Consider the following 22,677-nt stretch of genomic DNA (forward strand, 5'->3'; position numbering starts at 1 on the left):
GGAGGGGCAGTTACCTGTGGATGATTTTTTTTTTTTTATTAAACAATAATGATTCCAACGGAAGGATTCCTGAGGCTTTGTGTTCTTGATGAGCCTGCCAAGCAGCAGGTATGACTTGACCTATCCTTTTAGCCTTCTGGCTGTGTCTCCCCATTTGCTCAGCATCCCTGTGTGCGTGTTCAGGAAGGCATTTGATGCTGATTGGAACTAATTCACCATCACAGTGGGGGGAATTCACTTACATTGCTCTGTGCTAATAGCTATAAGCAGTGATAATTAATAGCTCCTAATTAATCACTGTAATAACTTTACACTAATTAATCAGTGTAAAGTTTTAGACTATGTCATATGTGAAGGTTTTTATTTTGTGTGGATGACTAAACCCCCAATTAATGCATCGAGTCACACAGCCTTACCAGCACTGTCTGCTCCAGACAGAGAAAAATAACCAGTGTCTTCATTACCCCCCTCAGGTCCCTTTCTGTAGTCATTACTGTGGCCTGAAGACATTTTTCTGTAGCAGCTGCAGTAATGTTGCAGTGAGCTCCCTATCAGCTCAGAGCTGTCAGCAACAGATATGAATCCAGCAGCCCAAGCCCATTCGGTGCTGCTGACATGCTCTTCTTGACTTCCCATTTATTCCTTTACCTCTGGTGGCCAATCTCTCTTGAAATCAAAACTGTCTGCCACCAGTGTACCTGGCAATACTCTGTGATTTTGCAGTTCTCACCAGACACACAAGGGTTGTCTCCATCCCACATTACTCAAGGTAATGCATCCCTCTTTGGTATTCAGTTTTTGTTTTCTTCAGTGCTGGCTAAGTTTTATCTCTGCTCCCTCTCCCCACTCCCCCTCACACTGTCCCTGTATCTCTTTCCGTGCCTGTCTTTCAGAGCGTATCTCTTGGATTGTTTTCATTTCCCAGACCCGTTTCCCAGGCCAGTTTCTTTTCAGCTGCTTGTCCCTGAGTCCCTCTCCATTTGTGTTTGTCTCTTTTCTTATCTGCTGAGGAAGATGAGGGGGAGATAGAGGTGTTGAGTGGCAGAACTGGAAGTCCCCAATGGAAGTGATCGTGAGCAGGAGTTTGCTTCCACCCTTACTGAGCTCCAGGCTGGATCCTCCTCCTGGCAGGTGGGCTTGGACTCTAGGGAACTGACAGATGGATGGATGGATGGATGGATGGATGGATGGATGGATGGATGGATGGATGGATCCACAGCAGGTGCTGTGCTTCTCCACAGTGCAAGTGCTCGTTGATAAATCCTATGTGAGTTTGCTCTGTAGAGGGATCCCATTAATATTTGTGCAGGGTGTCTCCAGTGGGCATGGAGAAATACAGAGAGGAGACAGAAAGGTCTCCACTTGCCACAGTAAAAGTAACAACACCAATGCAGGTACAGCTTGTTAAAGAAAAGCCTGAATTTTATGGGATTAACCCTGTGTTGGAAAAATATTTGGTGATAGATCATTAGGTGAATTCGACTGACGTGAGCGAAAGCTTATAGTTTGTTAGCAGTGGAGGAATTGACACTTAAATTTCTGTATCCCATAATGCTCCTACAGAGGAAGAGAAAACGTGCACTAGATATTTCTATAGCACATTTTCTTCTTTTACAGAAAGTTTTACTTTTTCTTGCAACGTGTGTGTCTCCTGCCATTAGGGAAGGAGATCCTGGGAAGCGTGAGACTCTCTTAGGTAATTAACTTTCAAATCAATAGGAGAGATCTGAAGGCTAGCACAGGACAGGTAGGAAATGCAAAATTATTTTACCTAACAAAGAAGTGTGAATGAATGAATGAATGAATGTGTGTGTGACAATAGGAATAGTCAGACAAGGACAGGGAAAGCATTATGGCCTGATAAAGGCAGAACAATCCATCACAACAATTGTATCTTTAATTCTCCTTAGTGCTATGTTGCAGTGTTTGAATTACATTTTGATTTTCTTATCTGTGCATACATAGAACTAAGGAGTTTAGCTGCCTGGAAGAACAACACACAGGTGTATTCAAACCTCCTGTCTCACCTGAGCTGTGCAAAGAACAGCCTGGGACTCTTACCACAGAGTATATATGGAATTTCTTTGATTTTAGGGCTGGTTATGTCTAGAAACATCTCTAGCATTTTTGCAGGAGTGAATTTTTTAGGCAAAGGGTGAGTTTATAAGTAGCTTACAGAAGCTAATAAATTATTTATAGCTGTTTAGATAGTTAATCAATTATTTTAGATTGTTAGGTAAGTAAAGAGGCTGCTTAAAACTATGGCTTGTAACCGTCTAAGCCATTTTATTTTGTCTGTGTTTATTTGCACTTCAGTATCAGTGTGTTGCAGGTATCCTAACACTGAATGATGATTTATTAGCCTGATAGAAACCATCTGTAAATGCAAGTTTTGTGCAAAGTGAGACATTTCTTCTCTTAATTCTGCTTTCCTTCTCTTACCGAGAGGGGTCTGCTGGCGTAGCTGATGGGGAAGAAGGAAAGCTGTGATGTAGTCAACATCATGGAAATATGATGGGACAACTCACACAGCTGGAGCACTGCACTGGATGGCTACAAGCTCTTCAGAAGAGACAGAAAAGGGAGAAGTGGAGGGGTGGCCCTTTATATTAGGGAGGCTTTTGACACCATGGGTATTGAAATGAATGATGATCAAGTCATTGCCTATGGGTAAGAATTCAGGGCAAGGCTACTAAGGCTGACATCCTACTAGGAGTCTGTTTTCGTCCACCCAACCAGGGAGGAGAGGTGGACAACTTATTCTATAAGCAGCTGGAGAATGTTTCAGCATCATCAGACCTTGTTCTTGTAGGTGACTTTAAGCTGCCAGACATCTGCTGGAAACTCAATACAGCAGAAAAGAGGCAGTCTAGGAAGTTCTTAGAGTGTGTGGAGGAAAATTTCTTGTTATCCTGGTGAGTCAGCCCACCAGGGAAGGGACTATGTTAGATCTGTAGTTTGTAAATAGAGATGGGCTGGTGGGAGATGGGGTGGTTGGAGGCCGCTTGGGGCACAGTGATCATGAAGTTACAGAGTTCTCAATATTTGGTGAAATCAGGAGGAACATCAATAAGACTTTTACACTGGACTTCCAGAGGGCAGACTTTGGCATATTTAGGAGACTTATTCAGAGAGTTCCTTGGGAAGCAGCCCTTAAAAATAAAGGCGTTCAGGAAAGGTGGGCGTGCTTCCAAACAGAGATCTTGAGGGCACAGGAGCAGACTGTCTCTGTGTGCTGAAAGGTGAGTCAACGAGGGAAACGTCCAGCCTGGATGGGCAAGGAGGTTTTGAAGGAACTTCGAAATAAAAAGAGGATGTATCATCTTTGGAAGGAGGGTCAGGTCTCTCAGGAAGTATTTAAGGGGGTTGCTAGAGCAGGTTGAAAAAAAATTAGGGAGGCCAAAGCTGTGTTTGAACTAAAAATGGCAACTTCTTTAAAAGATAATAAAAAATGTTTTTACAAATATATTAATGGTAAAAGGAAGGGTAAGTCCAGCCCCTGTTCTCTATTGGATGAGAGAGGGAATTTAGTAACTGCAGATGCGGAGAAGGCAGAAGTCCTTAACACCTTCTTTGCCTCAGTCTTTAGTGGGAAGATGGCTTGTCCTCTGGACAAGTGTACTCCTGGATTGTAGATGCTATCAAGGAGCAGAATGGTCCCCCTGTTATCCAGGAGGAGGCAGTCAGGGAACCGCTGAGCAGCTTAGATGTTCATAAATGTATGGGACCAGATGGGATCCACGCCAGGCCGATGAGGGAGCTGGCAGATGTGCTGGCAAAGCCCCTCTGCATCATTTACCAGCAGTCCTGGCTCACTGGGGAGGTTCCAAATGACTGGAAGCTGGCCAATGTGACACCCATTCACAAAAAGGGTGGGATGGAGGATCCTGGCCAATTATTATAGGTCAGTTAGCCTGAGCTCAGTACCAGGTAAGGTAATGAAACAGTTTCTACTGAGTGTTCTCATGCAGCACTTACAGGATGGTCAGGGTATCAGACCCAGCCAGCATAGGTTTAGGAGAGGTAGGTCGTGTTTGAGCAACCTGATCTCCTTCTATGACCAAGTGACCCACCTGGTGGGTGTGGGAAGGGCTGTGGATGTTGTGTATTTGGAGTCCAGCAAGGCCTTTGACACTGTCTCACACAGCATTCCCTGGAAAAGCTGCAGCCCACAGCTTGGACAGGAGCACTCTGGATGGCTGGCCCAGAGAGTGGTGGTGAATGGTGCTGCATCCAGCTGAGATCAGTCACCAGTGGTGTCCCTCAGGGCTCTGTGCTGGGGCCAGTCCTGTTCAATGTTTTTATTGATGTCATGGATGAGAGTTTTGAGTCTTTCATTAGTGAAGTTACAGACAACACTAAGCTGGGAGCATGTGTTGATCTGCTGGAAGGTAGGAGGGCTCTGCAGAGAGACCTGGAATGGTTGGATGGATGGGCAGAGTCCAATAAAATGAAGTTTAATGAATCCAAGTGCTGGGTCCTGCATTTTGGCCTCCATAACCCCCTGATGTGTTACAGGCTGGGGATGGTGTGGCTGGACAGTGCCCAGGCAGGAGGGGACCTGGGGGTGCTGGTCACCAGCCGACTGCACATGAGCCAGCAGTGTGCCCTGGTGGCCAAGAAGGCCAATGGCCCCTGGCCTGGATCAGGAATGGTGTGGCCAGCAGGAGCAGGAGGGTCATTCTTCCCCTGTGCTCAGCACTGCTGAGGCCACGCCTTGAGTGCTGTGTCCAGTTCTGTCCCCTCTGTTTAGGAAGGACCTTGAGACACTTGAGCATGGCCAGAGGAGGCAACAAGGCTGGGGAGGGGCTTGGAACACAAAGCCTGTGAGGAATGACTGAGGGAGCTGGGGTTGTTTAGCCTGGAGAAAAGGAGACTCAGGGGTGACCTTGTCCCTCTCTACAACTCCCTGAAAGGTGGCTGTGGCCAGGTGGGGTTGGTCTCTTCTCCAAGCAGCAACTGAGAGAACCAGAGGACAGAGTCTCAAGCTGTGCCAAGGGAAATACAGGTTGGATATTAGGAAAACTTTTTTACAGAAAAAGTGATGAAGTGTTGGAATGGTTTGCTCAGGGAGGTAGTAGAGTCACCATCCCCAGATGCACATAAAAAAAGACTGGATGTGGCACTCAGTGCCATGGGTTAGTTGAGGTGTCAAGGGAATGGGTTGGACTCGATGATCTTGGAGGTCTCTTCCAACCTGGTGTGATTCTGTGAAGCAGGGTTTCTTCTCTATATAACACAGCTTAGAGCTGAGAGAGGACTTCATTTTTCTTGTCTTGTCAGTAACTTAATCCTTTGTGGTTTTACTGTTTCTAAAATAACAAAGTCAGTCTGGAGTCAAAGGAAAGCCCTTCTCAATTCTCAGGAAAACACAAGGATGAAGTAACCTTGGTCTTTCCCAAGCTAGTGAGCAAACATTTTCTGCTGGTGACTTTCCCTGGCTGGGAAAGCAGAAGCATTTCCCACAAATAAAACTCTATCCTGGAAATGACAAGAAAGGTGCTCTGCCCACAGTCCATAATTTAATCTGTTGCAGTAGTTTAGCCAAGGGAAGACAGCCCAGGAGACAAAACATTGGTTTTCTGCATGCAATTTGCCAAAGCAAAATTAATTCTCATTTTCCAGTGGGAATCTGCCTTTCCTTAACCTTGATTTCATTACAAAACCTTTGAAAATTATGGAAGCCTCCAAACTGTCACTGTGTGTGCAAAACACTGCTGCTATTCAGGAGCAGAAATGTACTCCAGTGTCCCAGCTCTAATGGGGAGGACACTTCTGTAGGTTCTTTCCTTCCTTATCTTGCTTGGAAAAGGAAAACATGTGCCTTCACTAATGTAAAGAATCAAGTGAAGGTTGTGCCCTGTAGAGGGTTTTTTTTAGCCAAATTCTTTTAGCTCTTTCTGCTGTGTGTTGGAGGAGTTTAGAATATTTTAGACACAAGGAATAACAGGAATGATTTATGCCACAAATTGTTTCATATTTTTTTCTTTTCAATTCTATTGCCTAACAGTCTAAAAATCTTAAATACATACAGGAAGATTTGTGAGTAGTACTATAATTCTTCCAAGGGCCTTGTCAACCTTAGGGCCAGTACATTTATTATCATTTAAGCCTGACATACAGATCTCTTTGGGAAACCTGCTCCTCATGAATGCTTGTTATGCTCCTGAGTGCCTATGTTGACTTCCTCAGGACTATTTCTGTCTTAATTTTGCAGAGCTGGTCTTTAATGGGTTTCAATCTGTCCTTATTACAGGACAGATTTTCCCTCAGTGGGGAAAACCAGGTAAAATACAGAAGGATGTGAGAGCAGAATCTGGACCAGTTGATATTGAGAGCAAAGAAAGTTATTTTTCTCTTTAAACAACCAAGCCAATATAGACACACTATTTAGAGGGAGTTTGGTTTTTAATTCTCAGTATATTTGACCTTCAAAAGGACACATAACAATGCAATTTAGAGGTGTGCTGCCTACAAGCTCAGTTCCTGGTTGTGTCTGTACAGCTGAGAAAAGTGAAAACAATGAAACAGACACTTTTGAGTTCCGAGTGAGAAAAAAGGAAACTGGCAGCCTTTTCTTGCTTTATTGTTAAATATCTCTATTTAAATGCAAATCATCATCTGACACTGCCAAACAAAGTCATGTACCAGGCAGCAGGCATGCAAGTTAAAAAATTTTTTTAAATGATGCTTTGAAGATGCTGAATTGCTTTTATTTCCAGGAGGAATAGAGGTGGCTGAATAAATTTTTGGCTGCATACCGAGGATCAGTTCAGCACCTAGGCTCTTCAGATATGAAGATTTGTATTTCAAGTGCAGCTTTTACAGAGGTGTGGTCAGACTGTCTAGTTAGGGATCACTTGGAGGGATGCTGAAGTTTCTTCTGTGTTATCCCACAGCACGTATTACAGTAGAAAGCCCAGTGTTTACAGAATGTTTTGGAAGGGGATGGAATCCAGGGACAAAAGAGGAAGGAGCAGCCTCATCTGCTAAAATTCTTCCTTTAATTTGCTGTTTACCTCACCATTTTAAACTTTCATTCTTATAAATCAATGTGGATATATTTGCTTTCTGTGCAGGGTTCCAGTAGTCTCTTAATAATCATAATAATCGTTATTACTGATTAAAGTTGCATTATTCATGCCAGATGGAGTGCCTTCCCTGTCAGCCAGAATGATTTTGCATTTATGTAGTTTTAGTACATTTGTGATCTAAATAAACAGATGGTAGAAGGTGATGGCGAATTATGTGCTGGTGCTATCAGCAACAATGTTTCCCAAGTATAATTGCTGCAAATGAACATGAAGGCAACGAGGAGCTGGTAGTTTTAACAAGGTAGTTGGCATTCAGTGTGGTAATTACCATGCAGCATCATCAATAGCACCAGGGATGCCGAGGTAGGAATGCTGGCTTTGAAAAATTAGTGACAGAGTCCGACTTCACAGGACCATCACAGTGGCTTTGCTCAGCTCTGTGACATCTTGCAGGTGTGAGCACGCTGCTAGGAGAGGAGCAGTGTTTGTCTTTAGGGTGATCCAACCTTAGCTGAGACACATTTTGTATTTTCTCCAGCGCAGTCTCCCATCAGGGCATGTGGCAAGTATTTGATTTAGTGTAATGGAGCAGTGTTAGCAGCAGCAGCTGTTAATACACGATTAAAAGGATTGAACCTGGATCAGGTTCAAAGGGGAAATTCACTTAACAGAATCTCAGCAGTATTCAGTGATGTATAAAAGTTTAATCAAACACAAGGTTGGGTTCCTGTGCAATCTAAAGCACAGCAATAAGGACTGTGCATAGTCTTCCACAAGCTTTGCATTGAGTGTCTGGGCTCATCCCATCAGCTCTGGCTTTGTGAAGGACTTGCCTGCCTGCCCCTCAGGCACGGCCACACCTGGGAGTGTGCCTGGACTGTGACCATGTCCAGATGGCAGCCATGGAATGGGGTGTCCATTCTCTCACAGCCCAGACTGGTGTGGGGCTGTCTGAGCCCTCTCTCCTCAGCCAGAGGAGAACATTCCAGGTCTTCTCCTTGCCTGCCATTCCCTCTCACACGGGTCAGCATATTGCCATGACATGGACATGTGAACTCAGCTCCCACTTCAGTCCAAATGGATTTCAGTCACTAATTACTAGGTAGTTTACAAAACCTAGCATTGCTAATGCTTCTTCTTACAGCTGTATTTGACAGTGAAAGAGCCTACAGTTCTTTTCCTTCAGAGACTAAACCTATCAGCATGTGGAAAGATGATGCAGAGCATCACATCCAAGGTCTGAAGGAACATGAGGTTCCTTCTGATAAAGAACCAGCAGCCAGAAAAGAGAAGGTCCTGTGAGCTTTGCTGTCACTGGGGTTAAGTGGCTGCACAGGGCACATTTCCTTTACCATAATATTGGACATGCAGACCATGCAAGTTTGTGGGGAGGAGGGGTGGCTTTTAACCAAAGGCATTGAGTGGGATGTCCCATTGTTCAGATGAAATTGGACAGGAGGTGGGTACCTGTATAGCCTCTCCAGCACAGCCACCTCTTCTCCTGTGGAGGAGTCAGCAGGTCTTACACTGCTGATGCAGTGAGTGATCACATTGCTCCTCACTCCTCCAGACTTGCTCATACTTCTTTTTGTTTTGAGATATCCTGGTCACTATGCATAGCAAAAAGGTATTTAGGATATAAAGCATTTAGGTAAGTACCTGTATTTCGTATAAGTTTGACATCAGGTTTGGTTATTTAGGTGGGCCTTTTTTACAGGCACTGTTCCAACCTTGCTGAAGTATAAAAACCTTCCAAAGACGAGCTGGACGTTAAAGGAAAGAAAGGAAGCTGCATTTCCAATCTCTCTCTTTCTGTCTGTCCTGCAGGTGGTCGGTGCCACAAGTCCTGCACAGGACGGTGCTGGGGACCAACAGAGAATCACTGCCAGACCTGTAAGTGTGTAAGAGTGAGAAACAAAGGACTGGAAAACCATGTACCAGACATCCTACTTGTTTTTTTCTATCAGTTGTCAAGGGATACTATAAATTCTGGATTCAGTATAACTCTAAAATATACAAGTGGGTTTTTTTCGTCGTATGTTTTTACCAATAGATGATCTGCTTTTTTTTCCATCCATGTAAATAATATTTTTCCTTTCTCTCTTGTGCTTTCTAAAACTGTTTATGCTAACTTGAATTTTCTTTTCACTACTTGGTGGCAACATGGAGCATGGCTCTTGAGAATATTGACAGTTATTTTGGAATACACTGAGATTAATACTGCAGGAATAGAAAAAACTACCAAGCAAATTTGGAAATCTTTAATGGCCACCTGACTTTGCAAAATTCCTGATGCCAAAATACTCTGTTAATTTCAATGGTAGCATGGGAATATTAGTTATCTTGCAGAACTGTTCTCTTTATAATAACTTCAGAATGTATTTGAGTTGTACTGAAAGAGAGAATAATAGTTGGTTTTTTTTTTGTGAAGGAAGTAGTAAGTGAAGGGTTACTCACAATGTTTTTCTGTCCTCATGAATTTAGAGAGCATTAAATTGAGTTTCTTCCTCGTGTGCTTTATGCTCCTTCACATAGGCACTAAAGAGCTAGAAGTGGTCACAATATTAGCAGATAATAAAAGAGGAGAAAATTGAGAGGTGTCTTTTTCTACTAGTTTTTTTTTTTTTTTCTTTTACATGCTTACAAGAGGGAGAAAACCAGTTGCCTTTATTAGAATTACTCTTCCTAGGAAATGAAGTGTTTGCTGGGAGCTCCCCCAGAGAACACTTCTCCAGCCTGTGCTGGTTTCCTGGGCTGAGTTGTAAATGGGAGGAAGGACTGTGACAAATGAGCCACTCCCAGGCAAGCACCCCAAACAAGCCCAGTGTCATCTGCCCCTTCCCTGGGGCTTGGTAGGAACAGTGCAGCAATGCTGCTTTTTGGTTTGGGGTTTTGGTGTGTTTGTTTGTTTGTTTTTTGTTTTGTTTTTTTGGTTTTTTTTTATTGACTACTCGGAGTGAGAGATAGGATGGAGTTAGAACTGGCAGGCAGCTTGAGGTGAATGTGTGATGAGTGTGAGCAGGAAATCCAAGCTGCCCTGCTGACCCAGGGGACAGAGCCACGTACCTGCAGAGGCTGTGCCACCCTGCCAGGAGCTGCTTTTCCTTTAGGAGCATCAGCTGATTCTGCTGGAAAAGCTGCTCCCAGTTACAGCTCTGCTCAAGTTAACCTGTTCTTGTATCACTGCTTCATATTGTGCTTTATCTGCAAGCATGGTTAAAAACCCCTTAGGACATATTGTAGGACTAAGGTACAGTGGTGCAGAGCAGATTCTTTTTTAAAGTCTGGATTGAGCTAGGAGATCTCCTTCCTTTGCTGGCAGTCTTTATGAAGGCACCAAGGAAGTCAGTGCTCCTTACCAGGAAAAGAAGTAAATTCTGGGTTGTGTGCTTAACTAGATAATGGAAAGGGACCTAAACCCCAGCTGACCAAATTATTTTATTTCATGGTTAGAATTAATTATTTTTTTTTCTCTGTCCTAATGAGAAGCTTGTTTTTTCTATTAAAACTAGTAACTTTGTAAGAAGCTGCATAATCCATCCAGCCATGAGTAGACTTACTCAGGCCTTCTGTGCTTAGCTTATCCAAGAAGAGTTTAAAATCTTGGCAGTGATGTTCCATGAGGAGCTGGTTCAGGCTGTGTCTCCAGCCTCATGGCAAGCCCAGCTGTGTACCTGCAGGGTCCATGTGGCAGGATCAGCTCCCGTGGTCTCAGCCTCTACAAAGCACTGCTCTCAGATAAGGGGGCTGATCTGGGGGATTAATGTAGTAACACCAGGCAGAGAAAAGCTTATCTGCAGGGCTCTGAAGGCAGCAGGGCTGCACGGAAGGCTGGCTCCAGGAGTGACAGCTCTCTCTCCCTTCACAGTGGCTGCCCTCACAAATCCAGACAGTGGGGACAGGCACAGCCATGAGGTCGAAATCATCAACTAGGAAAAGCCAGAACCCATCCACGTTTCAGGGAGATACACAGATCACAGTCTTCCACTTGAGTAGCTGCTCCACACCCTCTTGCTTCCAGCCTTGCAGCCTCTGATGGTCAGGGACAGGAATTAATTTTACATCCCAGGCTTCTTCTTTGCCCCCATGACCTCACTGCACCTTGGACAAGCAGCAGGATTGAAGGAAAAAGCTGGAAAAGGGTATTTCTTCATTGGATTTTCACACAGTGTGTTTCCTGCAAGCTGAGTGAAGCAAAGAGGGAGAATTTGAGTAGGAAAACATAAAAATGCAAGTGGGACTATGCTTTTGCTGCCTTCATGGCTGACTTTAAAGACATGCCTGGTTTTTGGGCTCACAAATGTTGTTGTTAGGTACAAGCTGGAGAGTGGTGTTGTGCACATCATGTCTACCTTAACCCTGTCACCTTCAGGATGCAAATCTTTCTAACACCTGTAGGAAAATACTCCAGCAGTGCTACATCCAGTGCCAAACCATTTTGATCCTAGAAACAACTCAAAAAAGCTAGAAACAGCAAAAGAGCAGCATTTTGATAATTTCTTCTTCTTTTTTTTTTTTATTGAGGATTGAAGCAAAATATTTTAATGAGCCCCCCTCCCAAGATAAGATTTAAATTATTTTCCTGGGAAAGGATAAAAAAATGAAAGATCTTAATCCGTGTCTTTCATTTCAAATTACATATGGAAAAAACCCAAATCCCTTTGTTTTTTTCATGAATATCATCTACCTAGCTGCTTATGTTGCCTTCCAGCAACGTCTTTGTTGCTAACTCTGTCTGAAACACCACTTGCATCTAACTCTGTTCTAATGTCTCTCTAAATGTGACAAGAAAATTCATGTATTTAAGAACACAATTAATAGGAAATTTAAGCCAAGCTGTTCTGTTAGGAGGTAGAGAAGATAAAATTCCAGGGTACTGTTTTACACAGTTTGCAATCCTTTTTACATTTATAATTAAAACATTAGTAGATGTTAATAGGAAGAATTTGAAATCTAGGTGATATATCTTGTTTCAGTGTCAGGAAAGGCAAATACTTTTTAAAATACTATTTTTTCAAATTGTATTGGGCACACACTGAGTAGAATGTAAACCACTTTAAATAAAATAATAAAAAATGCTTTTGAAAGTCACTAATCAAATTTGAAAATCTATTGTTAGGTTGTTGAAATTTTTGCTGTTCATTTCTGTTAAGAGTTTCATGTGGAAATTGAAACTTCTACAATTCAATACATTATTAAAGTGACAGATTATGCACTTTTTCCAAGAGGAATGTAACTGAAAAGACAACAATCTAAATTAGAATGTATACCCAACTAAGGGAATGCGAAAATACAAATATAACCTATAAATCAAACCTGAAACATTGAGCAAATGTCAAATGCTCCATGACTGTGTGTGTACAGGAGTGTGGTCAGAGCACAACTGTATTTTTACTGTCCCTGTGCAGCTGGTGTTGCTGAGGAGAAGGTGCCAGATCAGAGCAGCAAAAGGCGAGCAGGAGCCTGCTGGGGCACCCAGAAAGAGCTGAACCAGCAGCTGGGCTCAGTCAGGGAAAGCCAGCAGTTCTGCTTGGAGCCAGCATCTTTAATTAAAACCCTTCTATCACCCTAATAGCTCTGCATGTTTGTAACACTTTCATTGATTTCAGTTACTGCCCATTTTTTTCCTTCACGGATTCATAGTGTCCTGACACAATTAAAGATGAGGGGAAAATATAAAAGAGACATATTTGCACATGTACATGAGGTGGTCATTTCATCCCATCCCCAACACAGTTTATTGCTGTCAAATACTGGTAGAAGTTGGCAGCCTCACCCAGAAATCCATTTCCATGCACAGCACATTTTTGGAGACTTTGGTGTTTGTCCTTTGGTCCTGGCCCTGACTGTGACAGTTCTGTGTAGCTGAACCCCCCAAATTCTAGGGAATCACACAAAATCTGTAGGAATCCAGGCAGGTAGTTGTGCTGACCCTCATTAGGTCTGCTTGGGGTCTCAGCTGGGATTAGTGAGGCTCTCCTCATGGTTGTGTTGGGTGAAGATATGAGTACCTGGCACCTGAAATGCCATATAGTTTGACATTTTGGGCAATATTCATAACTCACTCTTTCAGATAGGTCTTGAGTTACAGCTATAAAATCAATTGATTGTATTTGGAGAAAGCATTTGGGAAAAAAAAGCTTGTTATCTTTTTAAACCAGTGCAGCTATGTGCATTTTCTGTGAGGTTACCCCCTGAGAATGATTGCAGGAAGCTGAACTGGTGAGTGATGTTTATTGGCATCTGAGCAATCAGATTGTTTCAGGCCTTCAGACAACACACTGAATTGCCTTGTGTTTGCTTTGTCTTGGGGGAAAACCCTTCCTTTTAAAGTGTCTTAAATATGAGTCCTTAAGATTCAGAGCCTGCCAAGCTCATTCGTGTCCTGGTGTGTGTGGTGCCACTGACAGGTTCTCCCCACACCTGGACCTTGAGTAGCAGCTCTAATGCAAATATGGCAAACAGTGAAGCAGGAGATATGTTGTGTGATATGTTCTGGCCTCTTCCTAGAACAGCATGTTGGCATTTCTGTTGGCATTGTTTGTTTTCCCTGTAAATAAACAACTGGGGAAGAACAGTGACAAACCTTTGCTGTAATCATTAGTTTGCTTCAGGAAAACTCAGTGTTCTCTATCCTGACCAGCATGGTAGAGACCCTCCTTGAGCTGTTGTCTAACCAGAAGCAAAATACACTTTTTGAAGGCATCCAGTTCAAGTATTGTGCTGAAGTGAGGACCTGGTTCCTCCAGATCTGCCGTTTTTAAGATCCCAATCAATCACATGTGGATATCTGGGAGATTCAAACCCCCTATTTAAGAAGGGTCCAGGAACAATAAAGAGCTTTTGTCATATGGATCCCTGAGGGTCCTGTCATCTGTCTCCAACCACAACCCACTTAATGTAATAACTGTAGATATAGAAAAAGAGATTACAGGCAACCTCACCCCTGATAAGTCACAGTTGTACTAATTACCAAAAAATAGCCTTGCCCTTAATGGGTCACAGCTAGGACTAATAAAGATAACTGTGATAAAAGGGGTGGGCTGGCTGGTCATGGGATCCTTGAGGAAGAGGACCTGGAGAAGGAGGGCCTTGAGGAAGAAGGCTGGATCCCAAGAGACCCAAAGCAGAATGAAACAAGGAAGAGAGTTGGTGCTGTAAAAGATGTGCTGTGGGGTTACTCTGGGTCTGATGCAGTTGGACCCTACAGCAGGAGCTTGAGTAGCCAGAGTCAGGATGGCTCAGCTGTAACAAAGAATAAACCAGGACCGTGATCATGTTGTTAAATGGGAATCTTTGTCTTGGCTCATCTCTACCCTTAACAGGAGGTCTGCTGCAACAACAGACTAGGGAAGGTGTTTGTTCATTTTCATGAGCCAAGACTGTCACCACAGTGTGCTGGTGGCACACAGCCACAGGTGCCATTGTTTCACATCTGTCTTAATGTTTATCAACACTGTCACTTAAATACACAATTCTTTTTAATGTGCTTCTCAGGCAGTGTTGACAGTTAAGTGCCTTCATAGAATTTTCCTAATTTCTCAAATTAGATTGCACAAGCCACAAAAGCCTTTTCTTTCTCTCTGGGGGTTTTCTTCTGATAGCAGCAAGATGAGATTGTTCTAAAAGTGTATTGTTTTATTCTGTAGATTACAACCAGCCACTTCTCTTTAGGTGTTTTCATTTTTATGTCCTAAATAAATACTGTATGTAGGAAGAACCTTCAGCATTGCCTTAAGTATTTCTGGCAAGTAGTGAAGGGATTTTGGATCAGAATGTACTTACAAATGTGTTACCCATATATTAGAATAGTAGAATTGAGCAGAAAGTTGGATGGAATTTTGTTTTCTCTTGCTTCCTGAAAAGTGTTTTTCATAGTGTTTTCATTTTTAAAATGCTTAAAAAAAAGTAGATGTTGAAGGTTAATTGCAGAAGTGTATCACCCCAACTTTTATCAAGACAACTGACAGCATGGTAGGCAGTGGTGGTTGGTATAGTTTGGATAATACTAATTTCTTTTTCCATACAGCTGAGTGAGGGAGGGGAGGTGGATGCTCCACTGGTTGACCATTTTTTGCACAAGGTTAAGCCACGAGTGGTGTGGAACCACAACCCAGCTGGTGGATCTAGTTCTGTGGATGAAGGCAGGAGTGCATTATTTAGAAGTAGCAAGTGTTGTTTCCAGATGTGTTCCGGGGTTGCAGTCTGTTCTGCTCCCGTTTGTCAAATGGATTGCCACCAAGGGCAGCATTTGGCCGTGACACTGGTGGTCTCTCTCTGAATTTCACTCATTTATGCCATGTTGCTCTTCTTCATGGGGGAAACTCACACATACCTGGTGGGCTCTTCTGTTATTTTCGGGGGGGAGAGGATGTGTCAAAAAACGAGCGACTTGAAAGTAACATTGCCTGTGAATTTTCAAGGGTAAAAGGGCACACTAAAAATTCCTACTCCACAGTCCTTGAGCAACATGTGTGCCCTTAAAGAAGGTGTCCTGCAGGTGCGGTTCTGGATCCGAGCATCCTTGAGGCCCTTCCCTCCCTTCCTGGGGGTTTTCCCAGCACTCTGTGGACATTTTGCCCGTGTGGCAGCTGGGGAGCTGTGTTCCTTGCCCTGTGAGTGACTCTGTCCCTTTTCCTGCCCGTGCAGTGACGAAGACTGTGTGTGCAGAGCAGTGTGACGGGCGCTGCTACGGGCCCTACGTCAGCGACTGCTGCCACCGCGAGTGCGCCGGCGGCTGCTACGGACCCAAGGACACCGACTGCTTCGTACGTGCCCTTTTTTTTCTCTTTATTCTTCCTGCCAGCCACTCTGCAGCCTCAGAGTGCTCTAGTCCATGGAATTCACCCTTTCATCCCTTCTGTCGTGCCGCGCTCGCACGTTCAGGGTGCGAGTTTTCAGCGTGTAGTGTTTTTCCTCTTCGATTCGCTTCGTTTATCTACTTGATATTTCCCATTAACGGATTTATGAGATTGGCAAATACAGATTTGGAACCATTAATACGCTTATCTCTGATTTTTATCTTTGTCTTTTCCAAAACTGGCTTTTAGAGGTGGTAACGAATTTTTAGAACTAATTATCATTATATTTGAACATGGTTTTTATTAGTGCTCTGTGTGCTTTTCATATGAAAGTCAAGAATAGCTTCTTTGTGCAAGGCATTCTCTGTTTCTGCCAGACTTAATTTAAATTCAGCTTTTTTACTGGACACGCTCCTTCGTGGAGATGGAAGGAAAGTGGTTCCCAAAATGCTCTCCCTCAAATGCATGTTACTACATGTGTGCTTCAGATGGAAAGAAGAAACAGCTTTTTCTTTAAAGAAATGGGTAATCTAAATGTCCAGGCCTTTAGAAAATCTGTCTTGTTTCTAATCCATTATTTCTAAGAGTTTTAGCAGCTTTAGAACTCAAAACTGATCTCAAAAAAAATGTGTAGCTCGTCACACTGGGTCAATGAGACAAGTTTTGTGAATGGCTTCAGGGGAAGCAAACCTAGGTTTGCAGAAGCCTAGACTTAGAACCTGCATAGAGAGGTGGGTTTTCAAAGGTACCCACCTGTTTGAAGAGACAAATACCTGTGAAGGTGACTGCCAGGTGGGGTTGGGAGGAGGGTATGGAAAATTGCATCTATTTTGAAATTGTGGGCAAGTGATTCATAATGTACTGGCAAAAATTCATCTTTTCCCTGGCTGGCCTTGATTGTTTGATAGTGATAGGTTTTGTGCTTCAGAACCATACTCTAAATGCTGTCCTTTGGCTGCTGAGGAAATGTGGTGGCCTGACAGCCACCAACAGAATTTACTAAAGCTGTTCTCTGTGGCTTTTCACAGGTGGATGCTCAGCACATATGGTATGGGGGATCCAACTGGAAGTTCTCTGTTGGCTTTGAACTAGAGAGACAGGAAAACACCAGTGTGTCTTGTGTCATGTGTAATATAAATAGGTAAAGGGAAGAGGAAAAATGCAGTTATTGTTCCTAAATGAGCATTGAGGAACATCCTTGGAGTTATATGTTGATGTAATGATTTTCAAAGATTAAGGGCTGTTACTACTAAGTAAAACTTTACAAAAGATAGGCCTTGTAAAATCATGGCTCAAGCCTGTTATTTCAGCTAAGTACTAAAGGACTGTGGTAAAGGGACTCAGCTGAATTAGGGGTAGAAAAACAAGTTATATAACTATTGCATGTTCACATCGTGGTGTATGGTGGTTGGTGGAATTATGCTTTTAAATTATGTAACTGATAAAGGCCTAACTGCTTAAAAAAGCCTGTTTTCCTGGGGACTCTGTGTCACTACAGACCCTCACCCACAAAGGGCAAGTTATTGGCACCATGAGCTGTGTAATGCTGCAGCCCCAAAGTTAGACTTCATCAATTGTGGCAGCTGTGGAAATATGCATGCTAAAAATCAACTGGTATGGTTTTTCTGCTACAGCAGAGAAGCATCCAGGGTTTATTCTCATTCCTGTCTTGCCCCAGAGCAATGTAAAAGAAATTCAGCAGGGGTCTGGCAATTTTCAGGACTAGTCATTACTTGCTTAGTCACAGTGGGTGAAAAGTGTAACCCTTTAGGCTATAGACAACTGTGCTTAGCTTTCAGCTGAGACACAGAACTTTGTTTTCTCCCTGCATATTTCCCTATGCTTTTATTCACAAATTAGCAGCATTTAGCACAAAATGCTAGAAATTTGCATATATTATCGAAGCAATTACAAATGTAGATAAAACATTTCAGTCATAAATTAAAAGTTCCCAGATCTACTAGATGAATTTTTCCAGAGAACTACCATGTCTCCAAGGAGTGAAGGTGTGCTTTATTCTATGCATTTGCTAAACTGTTATCAGAGAATTGTCATGTACATGATTGAGTACCTTTTAAGTCAACATGTAAGAAATGGGTTGAGGAAACAAACGAAATTAGTATTTATTAATAAGCAAAAGTACAGCTTATGAAGAATTACAAATCCTTTAGAGCATTATGGCATCTTGCAACAGCATCCTGTTCTAAATATGGTTTTAATATCTGTAGATAAAATTCATCCACACTCATCCATCTGCTGCCATCCAGTCGTTGGTATATTCAGTTCTAAAAACAAGACAGTAATCATCATCTGACATAAATGCAAGTAAACATGCTAAGGCAAAGTTTTACTGATGTTTTTATCTCAGATTCACACTGGGTCTAGAACTTGAAATGCATAGGAGGGCCTGGTTGACTGCATAGTGGAACCAGAAAAGTGGCACAACCCTATTCCTTGCATGGATTTGCCTTCCAGTTCTGAGTAGTGTTTATCTTTGCAGGGGAGAAAAAATCTGTTTCTGTGGGAGAAAAAAAAAAAAAAAAAAAAAGGCAGGTTTTATAAAAGGCATTTTAAAGGACCAGGAAAGACAGGATCAGCAGTGTTGTTTAGCACATGCTCCATGTAGGACAGTGCTTCCATCATGGATCTCCCTGCTTGCTCCTTTCAGCAGCACATTCTATCCTTGGATATGTTATTAGCCTTTCCTTTATGAAGTCTTCTGGCATGACAGGTCCCAGGGTCCTGCTGGTACTGATCCAAATGGAGATAAGTACTGCTGGTAAAATCAGCAGAAGAGAGGAATCTTTTCTCTTTTCTCTCAGTCCCAGCCCAGGAGGCAAGGGGACAGGACACATATATTATTGTTATACTCGTTGACTCTTTAAAGACACACAACCATCTGTATTTTAACAACCTGGAAAAAGACCAGAAGGATTCACTTCTGAACTAACACTTCTAAAGCAGCCTGGATTACAGATTAGTAGGGAGGCAATACCCAGTAACAGTGGCTGCTTAAACTGCTAGAGAAATCCAAGCCAGGCTGCAGCTTTCATATTTATACAAATTTTTCATTCACGGTATGCTCTGTGAAAATTACTCCAACAGGTCTCTGATAATCTGTGGCTAGAACCATAGACATGATGTGTGTTGATAAGGAATGTCAAAATCGGTGGGCCTTTCTGCTCCTAATTACCAACCTTGCATGGTCAATTGTTTTCCCTGCATCCCATTACTTTTGTTATCCACACGCTGGCTCTTCATTTGTCAGGGCCCTGTCCCCTGTCAGCTGAGTGTGGCAGAGCCTGAATGCTAAGTGGCACAAAGTCCTATTTTCCTCTCCCTCTGTGTGAAGCAGCTGACCTTGTTAAACTTGCCACTTAGGGAAATGGCCCCCTCCTGTGCCAGCTCAAAAGAAGTTCTTATCCCTCTTGCATCCTAATTGGGAATTACAGTTTTCAGCTGGATGATGTACTCATGCTGTAAGAAATCTGAAGGGTTGGACCTCTGAAAAAAAGTCATTAGCATTTACTTAGATGATGATAAATAGCTGCTCGCTCTTGGCAGTTTTAGAATGTCCTATCAAGTCGAGAATTAACTGATTGTGAGTAGTTACGAAACAAATTACAGCGTTGTTTCAGTTTTGTAGGAAGTGTTGTAACAGGCAACTCTTGCCAATTAAGGGGGCTAACCAAACTCCCTAATTTGAAAAGTCACATATTTTACAAGATCCAAGAAAAATCCAAGTAGCCAAAATGAATGTTAGAGAGCTCTTTATCACATTCCTCACTATTGTGGCAAGTCTGAACAATCAAGGCCATCTTTTACACCAAAAAAAACCCCTTTAAAGCAGCTATATGATTTAATTCAGTATTTTTGTCCCCCTTGTTTTGCAGGCCTGTATGAATTTCAATGACAGTGGTGCTTGTGTCACACAGTGCCCCCAGACCTTTGTGTACAACCCCACCACCTTCCAGCTGGAGCACAATCACAATGCCAAGTACACCTATGGGGCTTTCTGTGTCAAGAAGTGCCCACGTAAGTGCTGTGTTCTCTGCCCTGTTATCTGCCTTTTTCTGCAGTGATGGCAAGGTGGAGTTGCATTTCAGGAGCCTTGAAAACAGTGGGAGAATGAGAGCTGAGTGCAGAGAACAATCTCTCCAATCACTCCACGTGTGCTTGCAGCCTGTAATAACTCGGGTGATAACTAAAGGTAGTGACATTCTGTGCTCCTGACAGCTCCCAAGATTCCTAAAGTGATTTTCCTAAAGAGAGGTGGTTTCTGTTTTCATGGTCAACTGCCTGTTACATTCATGCTTTAGATCAGTATTTGCAAATTCCAAAATAGGGGAAATAAGTAGTTTAAATAGTGGGATGGTAAAAGGGTATGAATTTCTGTTTCAGAGAAATAACAGTCCCCCAACAGCACCTGGAACCAAATGCTTTCATGATATTGATGCCCCTAACTCGGAGTAATGATGATTTGACAGAAAACTACCCTGAAAAGTTTTGTCCCTATGAGGAATAAACTTGTAATAGTGACAAGTATGCACCTTAAAACTCCAGAGTAAAATTAGAGGGGAAGAGGGAGTTAAAAAAAGAAGAATCCCATACATGTAAAACCTACGTGGTTCTGAGATACCAGCCAGATGATAAGTAACAGAAAAAATTATAGGGTCATCACTTACACAGTCTTTGAATCTGCTAGCTTAATTGGAAAGAATAATAAAGGAGATGGTATTCTTGCTCTCCTTTAATTCCATGAAGGTTTACAGTTGTACATTAATTATTTTATCCATAAATTACATGTAAGAAAGATGAGTGATCTATATTAAATGGAGCCATGATTCAAACCCGACCCCAAATCCTAATTTTGAATCTCTGTGAAGGGCTGACAGCAGCCAGAGGCTGTGACCACCAGGACCTAGTTCTGCCTGTAATAGTGGTGTGTTTAAGAACCTGATATCATGCACTGTAAGGGATATAATTATTTGCCCAAATACTTCATTGAACACTTACTTTTTTTCCCCTTTCTTATCAGTACTAAGCATTTAGTTAGGCAAGATCAGTCTATATTCCTTTGGCTGTTGTTTTACAGGGAAAAAAATTGAAATACTTGTCATTGTCCTGTATATTGTTTTATCCCAGATGTATACTGTATGCATGAAAAAGACAGGATAGACCATCTTGCTTTATTTCTCTCCAATTACTCTAACCTTTTTTCTACAAATAATAAAGCCACATTTGGGGAGAAAGTGAGATCAGGCCTGACAATTCTCAGATTTTTGTAAGTCTCTGACAACGTGCCTATTTTGCTTATACAATTCTGAAAACACAGAACTCTGAATGTTAATGTCACTGGGAAAGTGCTAAGGTAGCAATAGGTATTGACAAGGAGTTCAGAAACACGTCTCAACTTTTATTCACTTTCTGCCAATATCTCCTTTTTCTTTTCAGACAACTTTGTGGTCGATTCCAGCTCCTGTGTCCGGGCATGTCCGAGCTCCAAGATGGAGGTTGAAGAAAATGGCATTAAGATGTGCAAGCCCTGCACTGACATTTGTCCTAAAGGTAGGCAATGGTTCAGCAGAAATTTTCTTGAAAGCAATCTACACAGAGTGTTATTTTGGCATGGATTGCCCTTCATGAGTGTGTTGTAGAGTATGAATAGCCTTTGAATACCCACAGAACTTTGAGCCATGTAGGTTTTGTGTCAAGCACACATAATAGGGTGAAAATTTATTAAGTTGTAATGGTAATATAACCAAACCAATTAGTTTTTATTAGACACCAATAAAGGGGATTTCTCTGTTGGTTTAAGAGAAATCTGAAAGAATTCTTCATTGTGTTATTTTAATGACAAGTACTTCCTGGAGGTGTTTTAGCATTGTCCTCTTGTCATTCCAAAGGGAGCCATATAAAAACCCCTGACTTCAGTGTCTGGGATATCTCATATTTGTCAATACAACATTAGGTTTCCATTTCCTTCCTCTGTCTCTGCTTTCCCAGAATCTTACACCTCCTTTCTCAGTGTTTCAGACTCAGACTAGTGATGGTTCTGTTGAGAAGACTGAAATCTGTAGGTTGCTTTGCTGTTCTAGACTCCAGCAAGGAGAGTTTCTGCTCCCTGCTTGAAAGTCTGTGGAGCAAAGCATCATAGGTTTTCCTACATGGGTCTTTTCAGTTCTAATGGAAGCCACATCTGGCTTTTTTGAGGTAAATAACTTGTTGTGGTTGAATAGATAGATTTATGCATAAAAACACAGGTATAGGGTTCCTTGCTTTGTCAGGAGGGAAGCTATCACATGTTTGTAAAAGCTTCTGCTGGTTAGAGGAGCCCAGTCAGGAAGACAGAATACATTATATGGCTGAAGTCTTGAGGGGTTTGTCCTGGTTGCATCCTGTGTCCCAGAAAATGTAACTAGACAGGCTGCACAGAGAAGTTTCCTCACTGGTTACCAGTTTTTTCCAGGCACTAGTAACTTGCTGATTGAGCTGATAAATAACAAGTGATTTCTGGGCCTTATGGCATGGATGGTTTAGTTCACAAATCCACCAGAGAAGGGGTCCCCTGAAGCCAGCAGTCTTTAGGGCCCCTCAGTTTCTGCAGTGTGCAGTGCACCAAGAAATGGCATGGCTGGGCTGAGTGGCATTTTGTGTGGTTGATAGTCACCTTTATGTGAAATACCTTCACCTGTGTGCCAGGGTTCTGTGGCTCACTGCTTGTTTTAAATTGGCATGTGCTTTTTTGGGAATATGGGTGAAGGATGCAGTTTTACCACCTCTCTGCTGAATGAGATGAAGACTCGTGTCTCTGAGGCCAATGCTCTGATCCAGTAATTGTT

General features: G+C 42.5%; 1 protein-coding gene across 3 annotated transcripts in view; it reads left to right on the forward strand.

Moving 5' to 3' along the window:
• ERBB4 (erb-b2 receptor tyrosine kinase 4) overlaps positions 1-22,677 on the forward strand; it is a 548,792-nt gene that overhangs the window by 380,994 nt on the left and 145,121 nt on the right. For all 3 annotated transcript variants that reach the window (XM_088167659.1, XM_088167658.1, XM_088167657.1), the window contains exons 5-8: positions 8,862-8,927; positions 15,684-15,802; positions 19,729-19,870; positions 21,290-21,403. In XM_088167659.1, the coding sequence (XP_088023785.1) occupies positions 8,862-8,927; positions 15,684-15,802; positions 19,729-19,870; positions 21,290-21,403 (441 nt within the window). The remainder of the gene's footprint in view (positions 1-8,861; positions 8,928-15,683; positions 15,803-19,728; positions 19,871-21,289; positions 21,404-22,677) is intronic.

Source organism: Sturnus vulgaris, chromosome 7, assembly GCF_052056855.1.
Source record: "Sturnus vulgaris isolate bStuVul1 chromosome 7, bStuVul1.hap1, whole genome shotgun sequence".
NCBI classification, from domain to species: domain Eukaryota; kingdom Metazoa; phylum Chordata; class Aves; order Passeriformes; family Sturnidae; genus Sturnus; species Sturnus vulgaris.